This window comes from Chiroxiphia lanceolata, chromosome 3 (assembly GCF_009829145.1).
Source record: "Chiroxiphia lanceolata isolate bChiLan1 chromosome 3, bChiLan1.pri, whole genome shotgun sequence".
Taxonomy (NCBI): Eukaryota; Metazoa; Chordata; class Aves; order Passeriformes; family Pipridae; genus Chiroxiphia; species Chiroxiphia lanceolata.
Genome location: NC_045639.1, coordinates 21,606,931 through 21,626,616, shown reverse-complemented (window position 1 = coordinate 21,626,616; position 19,686 = coordinate 21,606,931). Strand labels below are relative to the sequence as shown.

At 37.5% G+C, this 19,686-nt stretch overlaps 1 protein-coding gene across 1 annotated transcript in view; it reads left to right on the top strand.

Annotated features, from left to right (window-relative positions):
* Positions 1 to 1,665: 1,665 nt before the first annotated feature.
* The window catches only part of KCNK2 (potassium two pore domain channel subfamily K member 2), a 107,461-nt gene continuing 89,440 nt past the window's right edge, over positions 1,666 to 19,686 (top strand). Inside the window, exons 1-2 of the mRNA XM_032684222.1 lie at positions 1,666 to 1,752; positions 2,440 to 2,632. Coding sequence (XP_032540113.1) covers positions 2,599 to 2,632 — 34 coding nt within the window. The 5' untranslated portion in view covers positions 1,666 to 1,752; positions 2,440 to 2,598. The remainder of the gene's footprint in view (positions 1,753 to 2,439; positions 2,633 to 19,686) is intronic.

The following is a 19,686-nucleotide window of genomic DNA, read 5'->3' as shown; positions in this document are numbered from 1 at the left end:
CTTAAGAGAAATGAGAAATGAGAACAGGCAATTAGTGTGCTTGTGTAATAACCAAATGATCAAAAATGGCTTAAGTAAAGAGAATTGATAATTTGAAAGCATTTCATAAGCATACACACCAGACAAATAGTTTTGCCTGTAGAAGAAAAAGCCAACCAATCAAAACAGAATTAGAGCAGAAATACATGCTATGTGGAAAATCTCTCATGATAATTTAGGGCTTTCAGCTCACAGTGAAGCAAGCTCAAAGCTCACAGGCTTGCTTTGACCATCTTTGATGATTTTTGTTAGTTGCAAGAACTTCTTACTTATTTTTTACCTAAAATTCCTGCGTCTTGGTTTTCTGTGGGGTTGATCTGTTTGGTTCTTAGGTGGTAGAATGTACATGTTTGTTTTCTCAGAGAGACAGAAGGCTGGAACAAGAGATCTGTATCACTTGGAGCAGAAGAGCATTGCCTATCAGAACTGCAAGCAGTTGCTTACAGAGTAGCTGGGATCCTGTACCTAAAATGCACCAGAAAAATTCTCTGATTTAAAAACTCCTTGCACTAGTGATTAGTAACCAAATGATACATAGCTAAAATCTGCTAAACAGATTTCCTTTAATTGGCATGTGCATCTCCATCATAGCTGTCAGGCTCTTGGTAAGTTTTAAAGTTAACAAAAAATACTATGTGTTCTTATTTTGTTTGGTCTTTGTCAACTGCAATTCGTATTTCCAAATTTTAACTACAGAAAAAGACTAACAATCAAAGAAACTCCCTCCTGGTGTTCTAAAATGTTTGCCTGACTTCAGGCCTTTAAGGAAAATATTAACTATTTTTAGAGCTTCTGGTGGAAAGTTGTGAGAGTTAGATATGTGAAACTATCGAAGTGTTATCACAGGGACTCACATATGGCACTCCTCTCTATTAAGAAGTTCTGTGAAAATCTTAGAAATGACATCATACGACTGGCCATGAGCACTATGGTTTAGTGTTATCGCTTGTGCTTCTGTTTCCAGAGCTGAGCCTGGATTACCACCTGTGAAATTCCTGAGAAAAGTTCCTTTTTGACTGAATAAGAGTGGGGAATGAGTTTCTATGTAACACAGCCTTCAGAAACAAGGAGGTTTTCAGATTTTTTTTTGTTTGTTTCTTTTGGTTTTGGTTTTTTTTGTGTGGGTTTTTTGTTGTTTTTGTTTGAGGTTTTTTTTTGTTTTGTTTTGTTTGTTTTGTTTTGTTGGCTAGAGGAGTTCATCTGTTGGCCATAAAAGAATTCAGAGAATAAATAGTGTATTGGAAATGAAGCATGCACAATTGTTTGGCTACAAATTTAGTCCCAGAGGTCAAACTAGACTTCTTTTGCTGATGAAGATATTCCTTTGTTTGTGGATGCATATATTTTAAAAATGGATCATAGAATTTAAGAGAGAGATGGTTGCATTCATTCTCTTAATCCCTCACATATCTTCAAATATTTATAATGATATGTCAGAAATTTAAGAATAAGGTTATATGACTGCCATGTCAGCACATTACTTAAAATAGTATTCTTTGTCTACTTGGTTAGGTGACTGCTGTGACAATTGTGTTTTACAAATATTATGACTAACAGACCAGATTTTCTGTGTAAGATTCCTATGTGATATAATTTTCTAGAATATGGAATAACTACAACATATTATTTTCTTTTAAGGAATTCAATGAAAATATAAACAGCATGCCTCAAAATAATGACATCTGAACTTAGCAAATCTGCGTGCAACTGAAGGTAGAGAACTAAATAAATTGGAATCCTTTTTCAAAATGTGCATCTGACATATTCATAATCCTGCAGCCCATGGGGAAGAAGGAGGGATGGGGAAGACAAATTTCTAAAAAATGTTACAGAAAATAAAATCAAACTCTAAAGATTATGTTACTCCCTCCTTAAGATCAATAACCCCTCATCAATTTCCTAATCAATACCTATTGATACAGTTGAGAAAAGATGCTTAATAGCCTCTTTTGTAACTGCTCCTTAGGAAACTCATAAATAAGAAAGGAAATTGTAGCAATGTAAATCTTCCTTCTTTAAACAATGGAACAAATTTTATACTTTGAGACACAACTGACCCTAAAACATCCTGGGGGTCTTTCAGTGGCAATTAGACTCCATGCTGCATATGCATGTTTCATGTGAATGATGCTTAAGAAAGGAAGGATTAATGGTAACACTAATTTTCATGTATTAATTGAGAGCAAAGAAGCTATGTTCTCTTTAAACCTTCTGGAACATTTCAGATACAATTATTCAATCTTTTAAGAGAATCAGGTAATTTTGGTTCAGGTTTCTAAGCACCTCTTTACGCATTCAATCACCTACCCTTTGTAAAGTAATATGAAAATTTACAACATGATAAAAATGCCATGTATCATAATTAGCGTCTTACTAGTTTACTTTTATTTGTGCATTTAGTATTTTGGACAGGAAATACGGAGACAGAACATATGTGTACTTCAGAAGAGAATATGTTATGACGAAATGACTTGTTCAGAAGACTCCATAAAGACAACAATAAAGGAAATGCTTTATCTTAGACAAAAGCATGGTGACTTCTGAATATTACATCACCAAATGAGGAACCCACAAGCAAGACATAATTTTTACTGTAAGTACCACTACTAAAGACAATTACTTTATTTAGTTAAGCTTTACAGGTTTTAATCAGTTTCCATTACTTGCAATGGTGGACTAGAATGGAGAATTAATTGATGAAGAATTAAATTAGAGAAAATGCCTCAATGACATACATATCCCTTCTAAATAAGGGTGTCTTATTTTAGTTAATGGCCTTTTTTTGAAATATTTGTTTTGTAGTAAGGTCTTTTTAGACACAACACTTGCGCATTTATTGAAGATTTGCAATATCTAAATGATATAATTTACAAAAATTAGGTCAGTTATCCAATATGTTATTACTGAGAATGCTTATTTGAGAAGCCAGAGATACCCTTAACTTTTCTCCAAGCACAAATATCACTTCTATACTGTGAATATTTATTTACATATAACAATGTGATGATTCATTTGGAGCTTGGAAATTAAGAAACTATTAAATAGAATGATTTTTCCAAAAGCTGCCACCTAAAACAATGCTTTTGCTTAAACACATTAGTGTAAATAGTCCCTACCGCAGTCAGATATTGGAAGTCTTTGTGCTTTTATTTGGAAATTATCAGCAGGCATGTAAGTTTTGACCAGAAAGTTCTCTCAGGCCCTGATGAAATCTCAGTCAAAATCTTAGAAAGAAAAAATTGATGCTTCAGTGCTTAGTTCACATTAAAGAGGAAAATCTCTTTGCAGAACTCTATCAGACAAGGGGCAGGATTTGCCCTGTAGGTTTCTGAATTCGAGATGAGTCTTTTAAGCTACTAGGAAAAGGAGCTGGGTTCAGAATATTTCCCTCACTTTTGTGTTGGTCTGGTTTTTTTATTTTTTTTTTTCCGCCCAGAAATAATTTGGAAAATATCTGCTTCATTCCAATGTGATGAGCTTTTTGTTTGTTAGGAGGAATTTTCTCCTCCTGCTTGGTTATCTGTAGTCCTCACAGAGCATAAGGGTAAACATAATCATGAGTAATAGTGTTGGATTGGCCATAAACAATTTACTACCTTCACAATGGAACCTTTAGTGCCATGTAACAGAACTTTATTCTCTGATGCAGTTCTGTTGTTTGCAGAGTTTTGTTTCTCCTTTGAATCACTGTCTACTGTTCAACATTTCTGAAAGTGAACTAGAATTTGTCTTTGTGTTAGGTACTTTATAATGATGAAATGATGTATTCCAAAATATGCTGTTTATTGAAGTATCACTTTTCCTTGAATTAATTGAATCCTTTGTCTTATACTACTTTTACTGCTTTAAGTTGTGTACCATGAACTTGGATGTTCAATCTGGAATTACTGATTAGAAAGCCCCAGTCTACTGGTGATTTCTCCTTGTTTTACTTTCATTCCTGCTCTGCTCCCTAAGACTTATCAGTGATTGCATGCTTTTCTCTAGAATTAATTTAACATTGCTTTCTGAAGCAATGTCGGACACCTTAGATAACTTGCCAACCATTAGCATTACAGCTGAAGAATGAGTAGTTTTGTATCTTGAGGAAGCCGATGGACTCAATTATCTATTTTTAAATACTAAAAACAAACACCACCATCACTACCACCAAGTTACTTTCTATCAGTTTTAATCCCATGATTCTAAAGAATATGGAAAACAACTGAGGTAAGTTATACTGAGGTACCAAGATTGCTGTAGTACCCAAGTGCAGCTGTTTCATAGCCTGCGGTACCACTACAAAATCACGACAAATGGAGAATACATTTGCAAAGTTTGAAGGAGACCTCAGGCAGGTAGCATAATTACCTAGTTAGAATTTAAGTAACCCCCCAGGGCCACCTGGGAAGGAAGGTGTTGCTCACTGTTAGTAGGGTGCCATGCAGGAATTGTATTTAGTTTATTTGCTACATAGAGTAACCTACAGTGCAATCATAATTTAGAATGACAGAATACTAAAGAGGAAAACTCCACCTGTGTCAGTAATTTTCAACCTAGTAATGAAGCATAATGGAATATAGCCATCATGCTATATTATGCAACCTGCATTTTATAAAATGTGTGAATATAAATTCAGATATTTGCTGTCTATCGGGGAAATTGCACCAACCTAATATTTAAAAATGAGTAGTATTTTTTGAAAGTAAAAGGAAGGAAGTAATGGAATTGTCATATAGGACTTTGGCTTAGTAGAACATAAGCCTATCTGTGGCACTAAATCTGAAGAATAACTTAGGGTACATCTCAAAATAGAGTTGCTGCACCATATATTGGAGGAATGCGAGGGTAAATATTAGCCACAAGCTAATATTTAATTACCACAAAACCCTTCTCATGTGAAAACCAAAACATAATGCTAACAAGCCAACAAGATATAATGGGATTTGCTTTGAAGAGTGTGTGTAATGAACGTTTAATATGTACATCTTCAGGGTTATTGATGCTATTTCAGTATTTGCATGACAGGTGTTGCCAGAAAAGCCAAAATCTACAATGAGAAAGGTGAACTAAAAATAGAAATAAAGAATAATCATAAACAGTCTAATAGCACAAACAATAGTACAAATCCTCTTTCTCCAAGGATGCTGGAGAAGCTGAGGTGAAAGTCTTTTAAGAGAATGGAAAGAGAAAATATTTCTAGTATTTCTGAATGCCTTAGAAATAGGTATGATGTTTGAAAGTGGAGAAGAAAGAGCAGATGGCTGTCCCAGAACCAGGAGTCATTGTCTGACTAACTGTTCACCTTCCAAATATTTTTGGAACATCCTTGGTGAGAATTCTACTGTGTTCAAGGTCTTGAATTTGAGCATATACCAAGTGCAGGAACAAGAGAAAGATGAGAACTGGCTGGGAGAAAATAATGCATCAAGGTTTGAAAATGATAGAGCAAAAAAATAGATAAAAATTAATTCCAAATCCATGTCAAGTATGAAGTAAAAAATACTGACAAAGCATTTTAGAACTTGAGAGGTATCATGATGAGATTGCATAGACTTTTCATAGTTTTGTTTTAATGCGATTGACATAGGTAAAATAGATGGTAGTTTAATTTTCTTATATGTATAACCACTTCCCACCTAAATTAATCTATAATTAAAAGAGAGGATTTACTTCTTACAACAACTGAAGAGAAGGGAACCACTCTATGCTGGCAGGCAAATTCATATAACATTCAACATGGTATAATACTGAAATCTTCAGTATGATGTGGTAAGCCACAAAATAACATGAAGACAAATACCTTTTTGGCATCCTTCCACTGTTTTATTTACTACACCCTTCTTTATTTTTGACTGTTGGAGAGGAAAAAAATACGTGTTTTAAAGTAGTCATGACCACTTTGTAGCAGTTTCATGTTTTGAGACAACACTTGCTACATGAAACATTACGGTAAATGTATAACTTTGTCCATCTGTGATTTTTGAGTTACTCGAAGAGAGCTCATCTTTCTAAAGAGAGGTGAGAGTGGGCTGGGAGAAAGATATTTTTATTCATACAGTGTTTCCTGTAAAGATAAAATGCAGGTTCACAATGAGATGTAATATACCATAGTCCAGGATTCCACAGTATAACTTTGCTAGTTTTTTTTTCTACCTCCTCTTTCACATCCCCAGGAGTATAGGCCAGGATCTAAGAATTCCTTTCCTTTCCTAGCTGTTCTGCCTGCACACTTTGACTAATAGAACCCACAAAGTTTGGGTAGAATCTGGTTCCTGTCAATGCAAACAATCCAAAATATTTGGGTAAAATTGTCCAGTGTGGTTTTTCGGAATAAGCACTGAGTAAAAATTGCACATGACTTTTGAGTTTTGGTCTCCTGAAGCATTGTTGCAATACCACTCTCCTAAATCAAAATCACTAGTAACAGATGCAGAACATCTGCTTACCTTCAGTGTTCAGCTTCAGGTCTAGAGCTTTGGAAGGGGATGGAGTTCAGCTCTTTTTGTCACCGTTTATTCTTTACTAGCATTTAGTGGAGGAAGTAGATGCTCTTTTGTCTCTAAATGACTGTAATTGTGATTGATGAAATGCTGGCCGGCAGATGTATAAGGATACAGTGTCAAAGTAAGGGTTCTAGTGGTGGGACCAAGGTGTTACAACCCGTTGGTAGGGGAGTGATGTTCATTGTAAATTCTCATCAGGCTGAACAAAGACACTGGACCACATGTCAGGGAACTCTTGTGCTTTATTGTACAGTCACCACAACTCCAGCAACCAGTTGAATCTAAACCCACTGTTTAGATTAAAAATGTGTTGGCTGACAGGACCTTAAATTCTACAATAGACTTTGACAAGCAGAGGTGGCTAACAAGTCCTTAGATTTTGTACAGTACACTTCAATAAGTCCTCAAGTCCCACAACAAACTTCTCAAGGATTCTGGCTCACAAGGCACAACACAATTCCACAAGCTCCCCACTTCCACATCAAACTTCAGTACAGAGTACAGGGTAGAATACAATAGCTATATTCTACCCTGGGAATACAGGGAGGAGGGAAATAAAGACAGAAAAGGGAGAGAGAACAAAGAGTATCACCAGTCCTTAGATCCTGTGTTGGTCCTGCCGCATGGATGGTCCAGAGCTGGGGTTGCAAGACAGAGAAAGTGAAAGCAAAAGAGAGGAAAAAGAGAGCAAGGGGGCCCAATCCACTTCCTTTTAGAGTTAACCTGGTGCACCCCTCTTGTGTAAAGCAGATTTTTCACATTTTTTTCATGTATGCACAGCCAGCCCTTTGAGCCCTCCTCCAGGTAGTGAGTCAAAGGGAGGGAGACTGAGCATGAGACTGATAAACAGACTCAGAACAGCGCTGCACCACCTCTGAGGGACCCCCTCCTCTGATCACACTTTTCCCGTCATAACAGTCAGAATGTATGGTGTGGGAAGAAGAGAATAACTGAGTATTAATGCAGGTAAACAAATCCATGTTGTCAGAAAGAGGGTGCCTGGTGATAGAGCTTTCTGCAGAGAGCTTTTTAACTCTTGCCTCTCTCAAACTACACCAAACTGACCTCTGTACAGCTCTGCAGCTTTCCATCCCTGTATGCTTTCAAAGAATTAAAGTACTTTCTGTGCTTGGAGTAAAGCAATCCCACGTCAGCAAAATAAAAGAAAATTGTGGCAGAACGAGCTCTGGGTTTTTACTTTAATCCTTTTTTTGCTGAAATGCCAATAATTTACAGAGCAACATTAACAGGAAGGTTTTTTCCTTTATTAAACTTTAGTGAAATCAACCCTCCAAAAGGAAAATTATCTTTTAATTCTTGAAATAAATCAATTGTATTGCAGGGACACTGCAACCTAATGTTTTTTATTTTATTTTTTAAAAAGACTCATGTTCTGTGTTATGAAACAGTGAAAAGGTTTTAATAATTGCTGTCTAAAGTATTCTTTAACACATATTCTGCGAGAATCTGAACTCTCAGAACTATAAGGACAGGCTGTTCTTAGGCATAAAAGCAAAATTCCTTTGCCACTCCATAATGTTTTAATCAGAAATCCATTTTAATGACTATATTTACTTCAGAAAAAATGAAAAATTATAAACAAGACTCAGGATGCATGAACCTACGTGAAACAGCAAAACCATTAAATAGCCAACTAATGACTTTGAAGCATCAAATTTTGCACACTTCTAGTTAAAAAAAAAATAAATTGAAAAAGAGTCAGTATGTTTTTAAAAAGAAAAAGAACGTAACTTCTTTGCTCCATAACATCTAGAATGCTTTACCTAATGTCTGAGTTAAAAGGAAGACATTTTTACCCCTATCCAGCATGCATAATAAATACCAAGCTCAATGGAGTGCCTCTTTTTTCCTTAAATTGAAGCTAAAACTGCAGAGCTTCATTATTTTCCTGGAAGAATAGTCCTTTTGTACCAGACAACTTGGCATGTGGCCAGGGGCTCCGAAGTAGCACTTTTAGACAGCTTTCTAGTTTTAAGTGTGGAGTCACATCTTTGATTCTGGCTTATGAGATGGATTTGCAAACAAGTAACAATGACAAAAGTCTACCTTGAAGTTTGCTTCCAGCAGGCAAGAAATTGTGTTCTAGAGACTCGTTTTCTATGTAGAGTTTTGTTCAAGTGTCAGGCCACAGGGCTGGTGACATTCTAGTGCCAGAAATGAACAGCAAGGATGCGTCCCTGTAAAACTGGTTCATATGCTCTGCCTATTTTGGGTAAAAATGAGAATATTTTAAAGACACTGTTTTAATGTCAAATAAATGATTTAATACATTTACAGATCCGTAAACATCACTTTTCATCTGAATGAGAAAACTTCTTGGAATTATGTTAAAAATTGAGTATCACGAAGAATCAAAGGTTATTTTCCTTGCTACAGGATATTTGTCTTTGAATCAATAGCCAAAAGAATTGTCGTCCCTGGGAATTAAATATATGTTAGTAAAATGGTAGTCATCAAAAACTACAGGTTTGATTTTCAGCTCAAATTAAAGGCTATTAGTGTCATCTGGAGTGTCCTTATTCAGGGGATTTTCTGTGAGATCCGTAGATCCCATATCACTTGTTTAAACATTAACCTGACCTCTGTTAGATGAAGAATGCCTGTTGCTGGTTCCATGTAACAAAACTCCCCACTACTTCATTTTATTTTTCAGTCTGCACATCAAAACAATTTTAAAGCCCCAAATATACCCTAACATCTCTTTGCATCTTGATGTAAGTTTTTGTCTTAGTCTTGGACTCTTCACAAGTTAAACCAGTCAATTATTTAAGAGCTCGATGTCAAAAATAGGAAACTATTTTATTTATTATGGGATCAGAATTTAGATTATAATATGATGTTTCTAATGATGATTTATGGTGAGAAGAGAAGCCCAGAAAAGAATTAACGTTTTTTCTGCAAAATGAATTAGTAGTTTTGGTGGTTGTTGTACTGGAACAATGTATTAGACACAGACAGAGCAGATGGAAAGCAACTTAAGGGAGCTCAAAACCTCACTTTTTCCTGTTACCTGAGGAGTATATAAGTCTCCATATATAAAATCAGTGGGATTCTATACCAGCATAGCAGATAGCTCAGAATTGATTGACAAATAGAAGATACTCTGCCAATCCTGTGTTCAAAGCCAAAATAGGTTGCTTATTTCTATATTTAATGTTGAGCAAACCTTGTACCAAAGCTGAAAAAAATATTTTCATTTCATACTTTTGTAATAAAAATATTATATGTAGATTATTTAAGAGAAAAATTACTTTGGCTTATTCTCTCCCTTGCAGATTTGGAGTAATATATGCTGTATCATATTATAAGTGTCTATTAATACCAGAAAAAAAAGTTTCTTAGCAGTCATTTGAGTAATGGAGTGTTGCTTGCTGAACTGTTCATTTGAAAACTCATTGAATTGCACAGTAATCACAGAATCTCCAGTTTTATTATCTTTTTTGTCACTGAGAAATGCTTGCTGTTTTTGTTCTGTTTTCATTTCCATCATGTTCCAAACCAGAAACGTATCACTGTCTAAAAAATATGTTGGTAGGTAATAGAGAAAGGCAGGTGAAAGGTCAAATCTCTTGCAAACTGGTGAAACACGTTATTTAAATTTACATAGAAACCACATTATGTGACCAGAGATAAACAATGTGTGGGTTGTAGCGTAATTTATAAAATAAAGAATGTTGTCATTAAGGCTGCCTGGGACTGTAGCAGTCATGAATAAGACAAAATTTGCATTGACTTGCCTTTAGATGTGTGCTGGGTTTGGTTGAGATAAGGGCATTTGCTTGGGATTTCTCTGCTGTATGTGATACCTCTTTCACTTTTTCCCACTCTTGACAAAAACACATGTACAAAACAAAAACTCTGCACTGAGAGACACACCTACATAATGATTTTATCTTGCTAATAATCCCCCAAATAGATCTTTCAGTTTTCCCATCTACCATTTGCTTTGCATTTGCTCACAAAACGGCTTAGTGTATTGTGAGCACTTAACGTATGTACAGGAAAGTGAGTAGAATGGTAAAGCAAGTGCTGGCACCATGCTCAGTTTTCTCAGACTTGTAGCTTTAACTCTAAAAGGACTCTAAAGAGTCTGCTGCAGGATCCTTTCAAAGTCTTGTTCTGCCCCCATGCCTTGGTTGCCAAGGATAGCTTCAGAGATGTTACCACCGGACTGGAAGTGGCAGGAAGGACGCAGGGACTGTAACAGAAGTTGTGATCTCTGTCACACGGAAGACAGGAGCTCAGATCATATCCCCAACTATAACACATGGCTTGAGGCTGTGCAGCCTCAATAGCTCTGAAAGTTGAATCTTCACCCCCTTTTTGGAGTGCTTTCATTGTGTAAGTCAATGAGGCCATGGCAGCCGGAAGAGATCTGCCTTCAGCCCCAGTGTTCCTGTCACCTGGACAAGACAGAACCTTGAACACATGGTTACACATTTGAATGAGATCGTATCTGGCTGTTACAATACCAGTGCTACCCAAACTGCTTCTGGCCAACTCTCCAGTAGAAAGGCAAGAATCAGCAGGGTCCATCTGTAGTGTGCGCGTTGCTGGTTGAGCCAAGTCAAATTTGCATGTTGAGGGAGGTGATTCTGCCCCTCTAGTCCAGTCCATCCAGCTCTGGGGCCCTCAACACAAGAAAGACATTGGCCTATTGGAGCGAGTCCAGAGGAGGCCACCAAGTTGATTAGGGGGATGGAGCACCTCTCCTATGAGAAAAGGCTAAAAGAGTCGGGATTTTTCAGTCTGGAAAAGAGAAGGTTTTGGAATCACCTAATTGTGGCCTTTCAGTACCTGAAGGGAAACTACAAGGAAGATGGAGAGAGGCTTTTTACAAGGGCATGTAGTGACAGGACAAGGGGGAATGGCTTCAAACTGAAAGAGCAGGTTTAGATTAGATATTAGGAAGAAATTCTTTACTGTGAGGATGGTGAGACGCTGAAACAGGTTGCCCAGAGAAGTGGTAGATGCCTTATTCCTGGAAGTGTTTGAGGCCAGGCTGAATAGAGCTCTGAGCATCCTCATCTAGTGGAAGTGTCCCTGCCCCTGGCAGGACAGTTGAATCTTTTAAGATCCCTTCCAACCCAGGTCATTCTACGATTCTATGAAATACTTAAATGATGTCTACTCCTAACTCATCTAGGAAAGGGTTTCTAAACTTTTCTTGAGACCTTTTGTAGAATGATGTGGTGCTTCAGAAAAGACAATGACTAAATGACTACTTTCAGATGTTATTGTAAATATTGTAAGGAATTTTGAAGACCATTGGTCAAGAAGAGTATAAAAACCACAGTTGCATAAATAATCTGGTCTGGGATTGAAATGGAAAGATGCATATACAGCAATAACATGATGAAAAATGATAGGTATCATCATATTTTTGCTTTAATTTGGAAAACCCTTGAAAAGAATAAACTGTAGGAGAATGAAAGTAAAGTCCTATTAATGTATGAGTCATTGCTGCTTGGGTTTGATGACCTCTGGAATGTAATTTCCTATAAACAGAACTGTTGCAAGAAAATGGCAGAGAAGGGCCTCGCTGAAGAGCTCTGCTGAGGTAGCTCAGCCCCATTTTAGTCTGTATTTCAGATTAAGAGCTGTCGGCAAACAGAAAGACAAGACATTCAGAAGACGCTGCGTGCTATTGTTTCCCTTGTTCTTTGTATGTGCTGCTTGGAGTTGAGTCGTTTTTGAGACTGTGACAATTGCTACTTAACCAGACAGCTATGGTTTTACGATGGTTCTGTGAGTTACTGAGAAATGGCCAGCTCTTAGCCACTGCAATAAACGCTAAACTAAAGTGTGTGATACAAAAGTAAAGTTAAATGCAAACCTCAATTGAAATCAATACTGAAACTCAGCAAAACCAGTGTTTCACTGTAGATATTTAATCAGACAGTTTATCTTTGTCGTTGCCTGGGCACTGCAAATGAACTGTGTTGCCATTTGCCTGTACTGCAATTGTTCTGGGAATCTCTTATTTAGCTGCTAGAGCTGCTGCTTGGTTTTCTTGCTATACAAATACAACCTAATAATAAAAAATCCAAAAGAAGCTGATCTATAGCCTGTGCCTTTTTACCAAGAGTAATAGAAGAATAATTTTATGATAAGGAATTGGCAGCAATGGTATAATTCTGGTGTTCTTAAAAAATACACAATATATGTAAAAACTGCATCTCAAAAGCCTATCATTCATGTAGATAAGAAGTAAAATCCTTGGAGACAAGAAACCGTATGTTACTGGTCTTGCAAAATGCACATTTCTTGTCATTTTTATGCTTCTCTTCATTAATCTTGTCTTCATACAGCCTGTAAGGAGGCTGGGATACTTATATTCAAGAACCTATTTCAGGTTTCTGATCATCTGAGATAAGTATCCAGCAGAAGGGGACATCACCATGAAAAGTTCACCTGGACTGCTATTGTGTGGAAAAAAGAAGGCACACACATGAGGAATGAAGTTTTGTACAGAAGTTTTCTGTAAATTACAGATGCTGTTGTTTCCATAGAAGACTGTACCTGTGCAACATCTTCACAAGTGCAAAGCCATGGAGTAGGGTGGCTTAAAAGATCAAATTTAAAAATGGTGGATATAAAATATCTTTCAGCAGAGATATAATGACAGGAGAGAAAAATGCTTCTATATCCAGGAAACACGCTTATCAACAGGCTTTGCTAAAGTATTTGGAATTGCTAGTAAACCATAAAAACCCTACCAGAAATCCTGTTTTTAGCTGTGAGTTGAGAACAGCTTCTTCAAAAAACCCTCAAGTATATTTAAAGGACTAGAGAGATAGGACTGTAAAGGGACAGTTGTAGCAGAACTGTGGATGCCTCCAGCTGTCTGACTTGAGAGTGTGCTGTAAAGCAGTCTTTGTGACAGATCTCTAGGTGAAAAATAATCACCTCTTAAGCAGAGGGTCGTTCCTTGCACAGGTTGGCAGTCCTCAGAGTAAAAAATGGGGGAAAGTCTACTGTCTTCTCTACTTAACTCCCATGTTCTTTCAAAATACTCCAGCTAGGTAGGCATTTGTCTGGCAACATCTCTTTTGGCTTCTCAAAATATATTCACTGCTCCATTGGGCACTGTGCACTTTTAATTTTAAGATAACATTAAAATGTGCATCACAGCTCTGTTTCCCATAATCTGTGGGAAAAAATGATGGGTGGGAACTTTGCTTTTACTGAGTTTATTCAACATTGCAGAGTGCCATACCCATGCACAGTTTTTCTGCATGGATGTAATTCATACCCTGTACTTTAGCTGTGGGTGTCTATATGCATCACCAGAGATAGCATGTAGGAATGTATAACACTCATGAAAGACTGATGTTCTCATCCTGGTTGATGGTAGACAGAACAAGACAGCAGGAATGCACATCTACCATAGAGGGGACAAGGCTATATTTCTATTCTTTGCTACCATGAGTTGGAGATGGTGAGAAATTTTTTTGAGGTGTATTAAAACGTCTTTGATGACAGAAGCCAGTTCTTCAAGAAAAAAAATTGCTCACAGGAAAGCACCAGTCCAACTGAAACTTCCCGTGGGAACGTGCATTTCAGCTCCACGGGAACATAATAGTGCAACAACTTGATACTACCAGGCTAGTTAAGGTATTGGATCAAGCAGATTAATAGTGTCTCTTGACTACTCAATATTCCATGTGAGGGTCCTGACCTGCAGTGTAATTGCTTTTGTGGGACGTGTGAGGATCTTTTAATTCTTAACAACAGCAACAAAATATTATTTAAAAAATTTTATTCTCACAACATGTGGAAGAGGGCATTCACACGTGTGGGAAATTCATCTTCTGACTACTTGACTACCTTCCCTCCTAGTTTAACTTCAGCTGTTGCCTTCTTTTTCATTTTCTCCTCCTCAGCATATAGGTCATATCAGCCCCTGATGCCCTTTGATGAAACTAGGAAAGGGTATTATTTATCCAAAGTAAGAAGAAAAACTCATAACAGTAGAGAAAATGGAGACAGAAAAATCCTGGAAAGAAAACATTTAGATAACCCAACAGCTCCCAGTCAGCCCATGCCTGCTCTTCTGTTGCATTTTCCTGGCTCCATCCACAAACATATATTTTGTTCCCTGTGACTGCCCCAGAAAGGGTTGTCCTCCTATTCACTATGACATTTTTTTCTATTTCACATGGGAACAAGCACAACCTCTTCTGCAATTTCCAAACACATTCTATAAACAGTATTATATTATAGGGGAAAGTAACCTTGCTAACATATGCAAATATCAGAGAAGAATGAGAGGATTAGATTAGAAAGGGTAAAATAATATGAAGAAGTAGAAAATAATATGAAGAAGTAGAAAAATCAGAAAAGGGTGTTCGTACTTCTTTTTAAATCTGTCTTTAAATTATTTACCTGGTGCTTCAACAGCTCACAATTTAAATTTTTTCATTCATTTTAATATTTAATCACAGTTTTTAATTATACTAGTAACTTGGGGCTAGTTCTTAACTCAGCAATAGCTTCATCTTCTATTAATAAATGGCACATATCCTTGGCTTTGACACTTGCTGTGAGTGTTTTGGCTTTGGTAGAACATGTAGTCCAGAACACCATTATTGCATCTTAAGACTCAAATCTTCTGTTTCACCCTGATGATGATAATTTAGCATAAAAATGTTTGATCTTCACTGTGGTTCTTAATGTTAGTGTTGCTAAAATTACAGGAGATCAGAGAATAAGTACTTAAACAAAAATCTTATTACAAAAGACCTTTTTCCACATAGTTTTTTCTTCTCCTAGGTCTGGAGAAGAGACAGTCTAGTACCTGAGAACTGTGGGTTGGAGGAATGTTACATCTCCATGTGTGGCTGACAGGGTTTGGGATGAAGGCCTTAGGTATTTGTTGGTTTTTTTTTTTAGCTGCACACCAAATGAACTCCCTTGGTGGGGTTATAGTGCTCGTGTGGCAGTGGGCTGCATTGCTTTGGAGGCTACTGGGGACTGTGAGCCAATGGGCATGAATTTGTCTGGGATGCAGAGGCCATCCAGCCCAAATCCACAAGGGAACAGTAAAAGACCTGGGACTTGCTGAGCTATCTACTCTCCTACTCTCTGAAGCCTATGTGGCACTATGTAAAGACTAGAGAATGTGGTTTATGGGTTCAGGGAAGTTGACCATCTTTCCACTGAGACTCTGAGACCAAACTCCTGTTTTTGCAGGCACCATGTCAGATAAATCTTTTTTATAAACTGACCACCCTCTATTTTACAATGTTAAGTTTTTGTTCTCATCCTCCTTATTGGGAGATTGCTGCAGAAGTTGGTTCTTGTGTTTTTTGTGACTTCCAGCCAAAATTTATTCACAGAACAGTTCTGGTTTTTTTGCCAACATGGTTACTTAGCTCAAAAAAGACTCTTTGATTGATCTACATGCAGCAATCAGATGTCTTCTCAGCCTTCATTTTGCCAGACTAAGTGAGCTGAGCTCTTCCAATTTCCTCAGACATAATTCATCTAGAAGTCTTTACTGTTCCTGGATTAATTTTTATGGATCGCCGGTGACTAGAACTGAGTGTACTTTTCCCACTGACAGTTTACCAGGGCTCGTGAGCTGGCATGCATCACTCTGGTATCACTTGCTGGCCAAACCCCACCTCCTATGTATTGTTGATACTAGAAAAATAATCAGTATAAACAAAATGATGGATATAACAGGACTTCTAATAAATTTGGTTTAAACACAGTAGAGAGGTGGAGCTTATTGTATTCACACAGTGGTAACACAGGATCGAGAACCAGGATGCAGTGGTCCACATGGGTAATGCTATTTGTTGGTGCATCTGAAAGGATCAGTACTGCAAATGTGTGATGTTTGGTGGCTTTCTGCTCTGGCCACTTTGGGTTCTACTTTCTCTGCTCTGGCCACTTTGGGTTCCGTTCATAACATGCTGACTTTCCCCATTCACTTATCAGAGACTTACTGCTCATAAGAATTTCTTTCTTGTCACCTGTGGCCACAAAGCCACAAAGCTTATCTTAGACTCGTGTTGTAGCGAGGGTTTAAGCATAAGTGGATCCTGAATAGTCTTAGGCAGAAGTGTAACATTTCCCATGCGATATGTTTCTTTGAACCACAGCAGATCAACAATAAGAGGAAGAGGAGAAGCATCAGCTTCTCTCTCTCACAAGCTTTGCAGTTACATACCCCCAATATATATTTGTTAGTTTATCTGTTAACCATTAGAAAGATTCATCATGGTTTCAAGATCCAACTCAGGCTCTTGCATTAATTAACACTAAGAGCACTCTATGGTATCTGAAAAAGAAACAGGAAAAAACATGCATTCAGTTTCAGAATCCATGTAAAAGGAAATGTGAAGGATGAAGGACCTGGAATAGCAAACAGCTAAGGACTACGCCTATTGTGTCTGGGATTCTCACAAAATGCATCAGGCGGAGGGATTGAAGGAGTATTTTGTCCCTTCAAAAAGAAAAGGTTCTAAAGAGCAAGGAGGGCAAAAGCTAGCTACTCTTTTTTTTCATTAAGCTCAGACCAGAAGCAGTGGATGTTATTTAATAACCCACAATTAAAGACAAGCAGTCTAATTACCAGTTCATACTAAAAAAAAAAGAGTCACACTCCTTGTAAGAATGAAATTATAAGAGGATTAATTGCAAGTGAAATACTCAAAGAGAAATCTATTTAACATTGTAAAGAAGACCGTGATTTTTGTTGTTTATGGGATCCTAATTTTGACATCAGACTGCAGTAGAGAGACCAAAATTGAGAGAGAACATCATAGGAGATTCTGACTTACATTTAGAAGCAGCTGTGTTAGTGGGCCAGGTGGGAGAACACCTTTGGATGAGAATGCAAGTTTTAGAAAGAAAAAATGTGATGGTACAGTAGACTGGACTGACAAACAAGTCTCAGAAAAAAAAAGATAAAAAAACCTTCAACAATTTAATTCTCACATGGAGTGAATTTACAAGAAGTAACGTGGAAGTGAAATGTCTGGCCTTCAATAGAGTACTACTATTTTACCAAGAAACAAAGTTACCTGTGGAAAGCTGGATCTAAAATGAAATTAAGTATAAGTATTCTGCACAGTGGTTTTTCTGTGGAAATTGCTCAGATAGAGCAATTTCAGGTGACTGAAATACATCCTTGAACATGAATGGTATTGTTGCTTATAAATTGAATATTGATATCCAGGTCAATATGAAACCTTAAGTCAATTTGAACACAAAGAAGCCCAGGTTGTGCAGTGACAGAGTCAGTTCCATAATAGCTGTATACAAATGAAATGTAATTGCAAAGTAGTCTCTTAAAAAATAGAGTTTTACTTATTATTGAGGGAGAGAGAAGCAGGAAATGCATGTGGTACTTCTTGCAGAGAGTCTGTATAAGCTAGAAGGCCAGAAGCACTTGGAGATAGAAAGAAAAACAGATTAAAAACCTTCAAGCTAAATTAAGATACAGACAGCAAAGGAAAAATTATGAGGGAAATTTCACAAAAAAAAAAAAGAAAGAAAATTAAAATAGTCATTACAGTTGTAAGAGAACACTGAGGAAAACATAGAACAAAAATCACAAGTATTTAAACATGTGCATGATGAAACTTTCTGTCCGTGATCATGACATCCATTATATGTTTGGGGGATTTTAGAAACAAATGTCCATTACAAAGGGAAGAAATGGCCCAGTTCTCTCAGCACACATTTACAACACAAAGAGCTAAACCACAGTCTGTTAAAATTTATTGTCCACAGGGAACTCCTTATAATGTTCTCAAGTCACTGTTTTTCTAGATCCCTTTGATAAAAATGGATATAATACTTTTTCACCTCAAAGAATTAATGAAATAGCAAACACTTCACAATGTATAACATATATGCTATTGCAATGAGGCCAGTACACACATTTCACCTAGCTAAACTTGGTAGTCTGTACTAAAGAGAAAATTTATGGTAAGGACTAAAGGAATAAGTCAGTCTGAATAACTGGCATGTCCTACATTCTAAATTAACATATGACTGTGTTTTGTCTTGTTTCATACACTGATTTTGAACATAATGGGTAAGTGGTTTCCATCATAGTTCCACTTTATCCGAACCCAAGTTGTGTACACTTGTTTCCAAGTACATTTTTTCTAGTGTTTGCCTTTCGTGCTTTCCTGCAGTTAATATTTTCTGAGAGCTGTGCTCTGCTGAACACCCATGGAAACTTCTTAAGTGGGTAGGCTACTTCTGTGTCATGTTATGTGGGAGTCTTTCCCATTTCCCTGGGCTCAGAAGCAGATGCAGGCTGTCACTGCTGTACTGCTGCTGGACCCAAGCGTGCATCAATCCGTCCTTGCACCTCTCAGACTCAGGTCCCATGCCAAGGAAACTTAAGCCCAGAGCCTGAGCATGAGCCGTGGCTTGTTGTAGCTGGGCGTTGGTCTGAACGCTCTGTGGAGCAGGACCCTGGGGCGTGCCAAGGCATGCATGGGAACATGAATATAGACACAGCCATAGATAATGTGAGAACTGAATGCTGTAACTTTTTAGGCTTCCTTTGAAGTCGATGAGAATTTGCCTGAATAAAGTATACATAAATGTATTCCATTTTGGCCTGTTAGGACACGGGTGCCAATAGAAAATGCTCTATTGCTGAAATCATAAGCAGCTGGCTAAATATTGGGGCTTAAGAATGCTCCACCCAATGGCTTGTTGGTTAAAGCACTCACAAGGACGTAAAAGATGTAGCCTAGATATCCTCTGCTGTTTACTGAGTGGATGTCTCAGCTACTGACTTGCACCAAGTGGTGCTTTTGTTCTCTCCCTTTCCTCCTTGTCTTCCCACTTTTACTCTGTCCTTGTCAAGTACTTTAAAAAGCCCACCAAAACAACATCTGGAATCTGAAGTGCAGACAGTTCCTCCCTTGAGGGATTTAAATCCTAGAACTTGTCAGGGTTTAGTACACTTCCTTTTCTTAGTGTTGCTCAGTGCCTAGCTGATAGCAGTTCCAGGAGACCGCTATGAGTTCATCTTGTTCCTCTCATGACTTACCCCATACAGGGAACTCAGACTCTAACTTTGATCTGCATCTGCTGTGCCTGGTCTTGTTCATCTCACAGAGATAATGACCAAAGCTTGGTTGACTTTACTTAGAAATGTAAA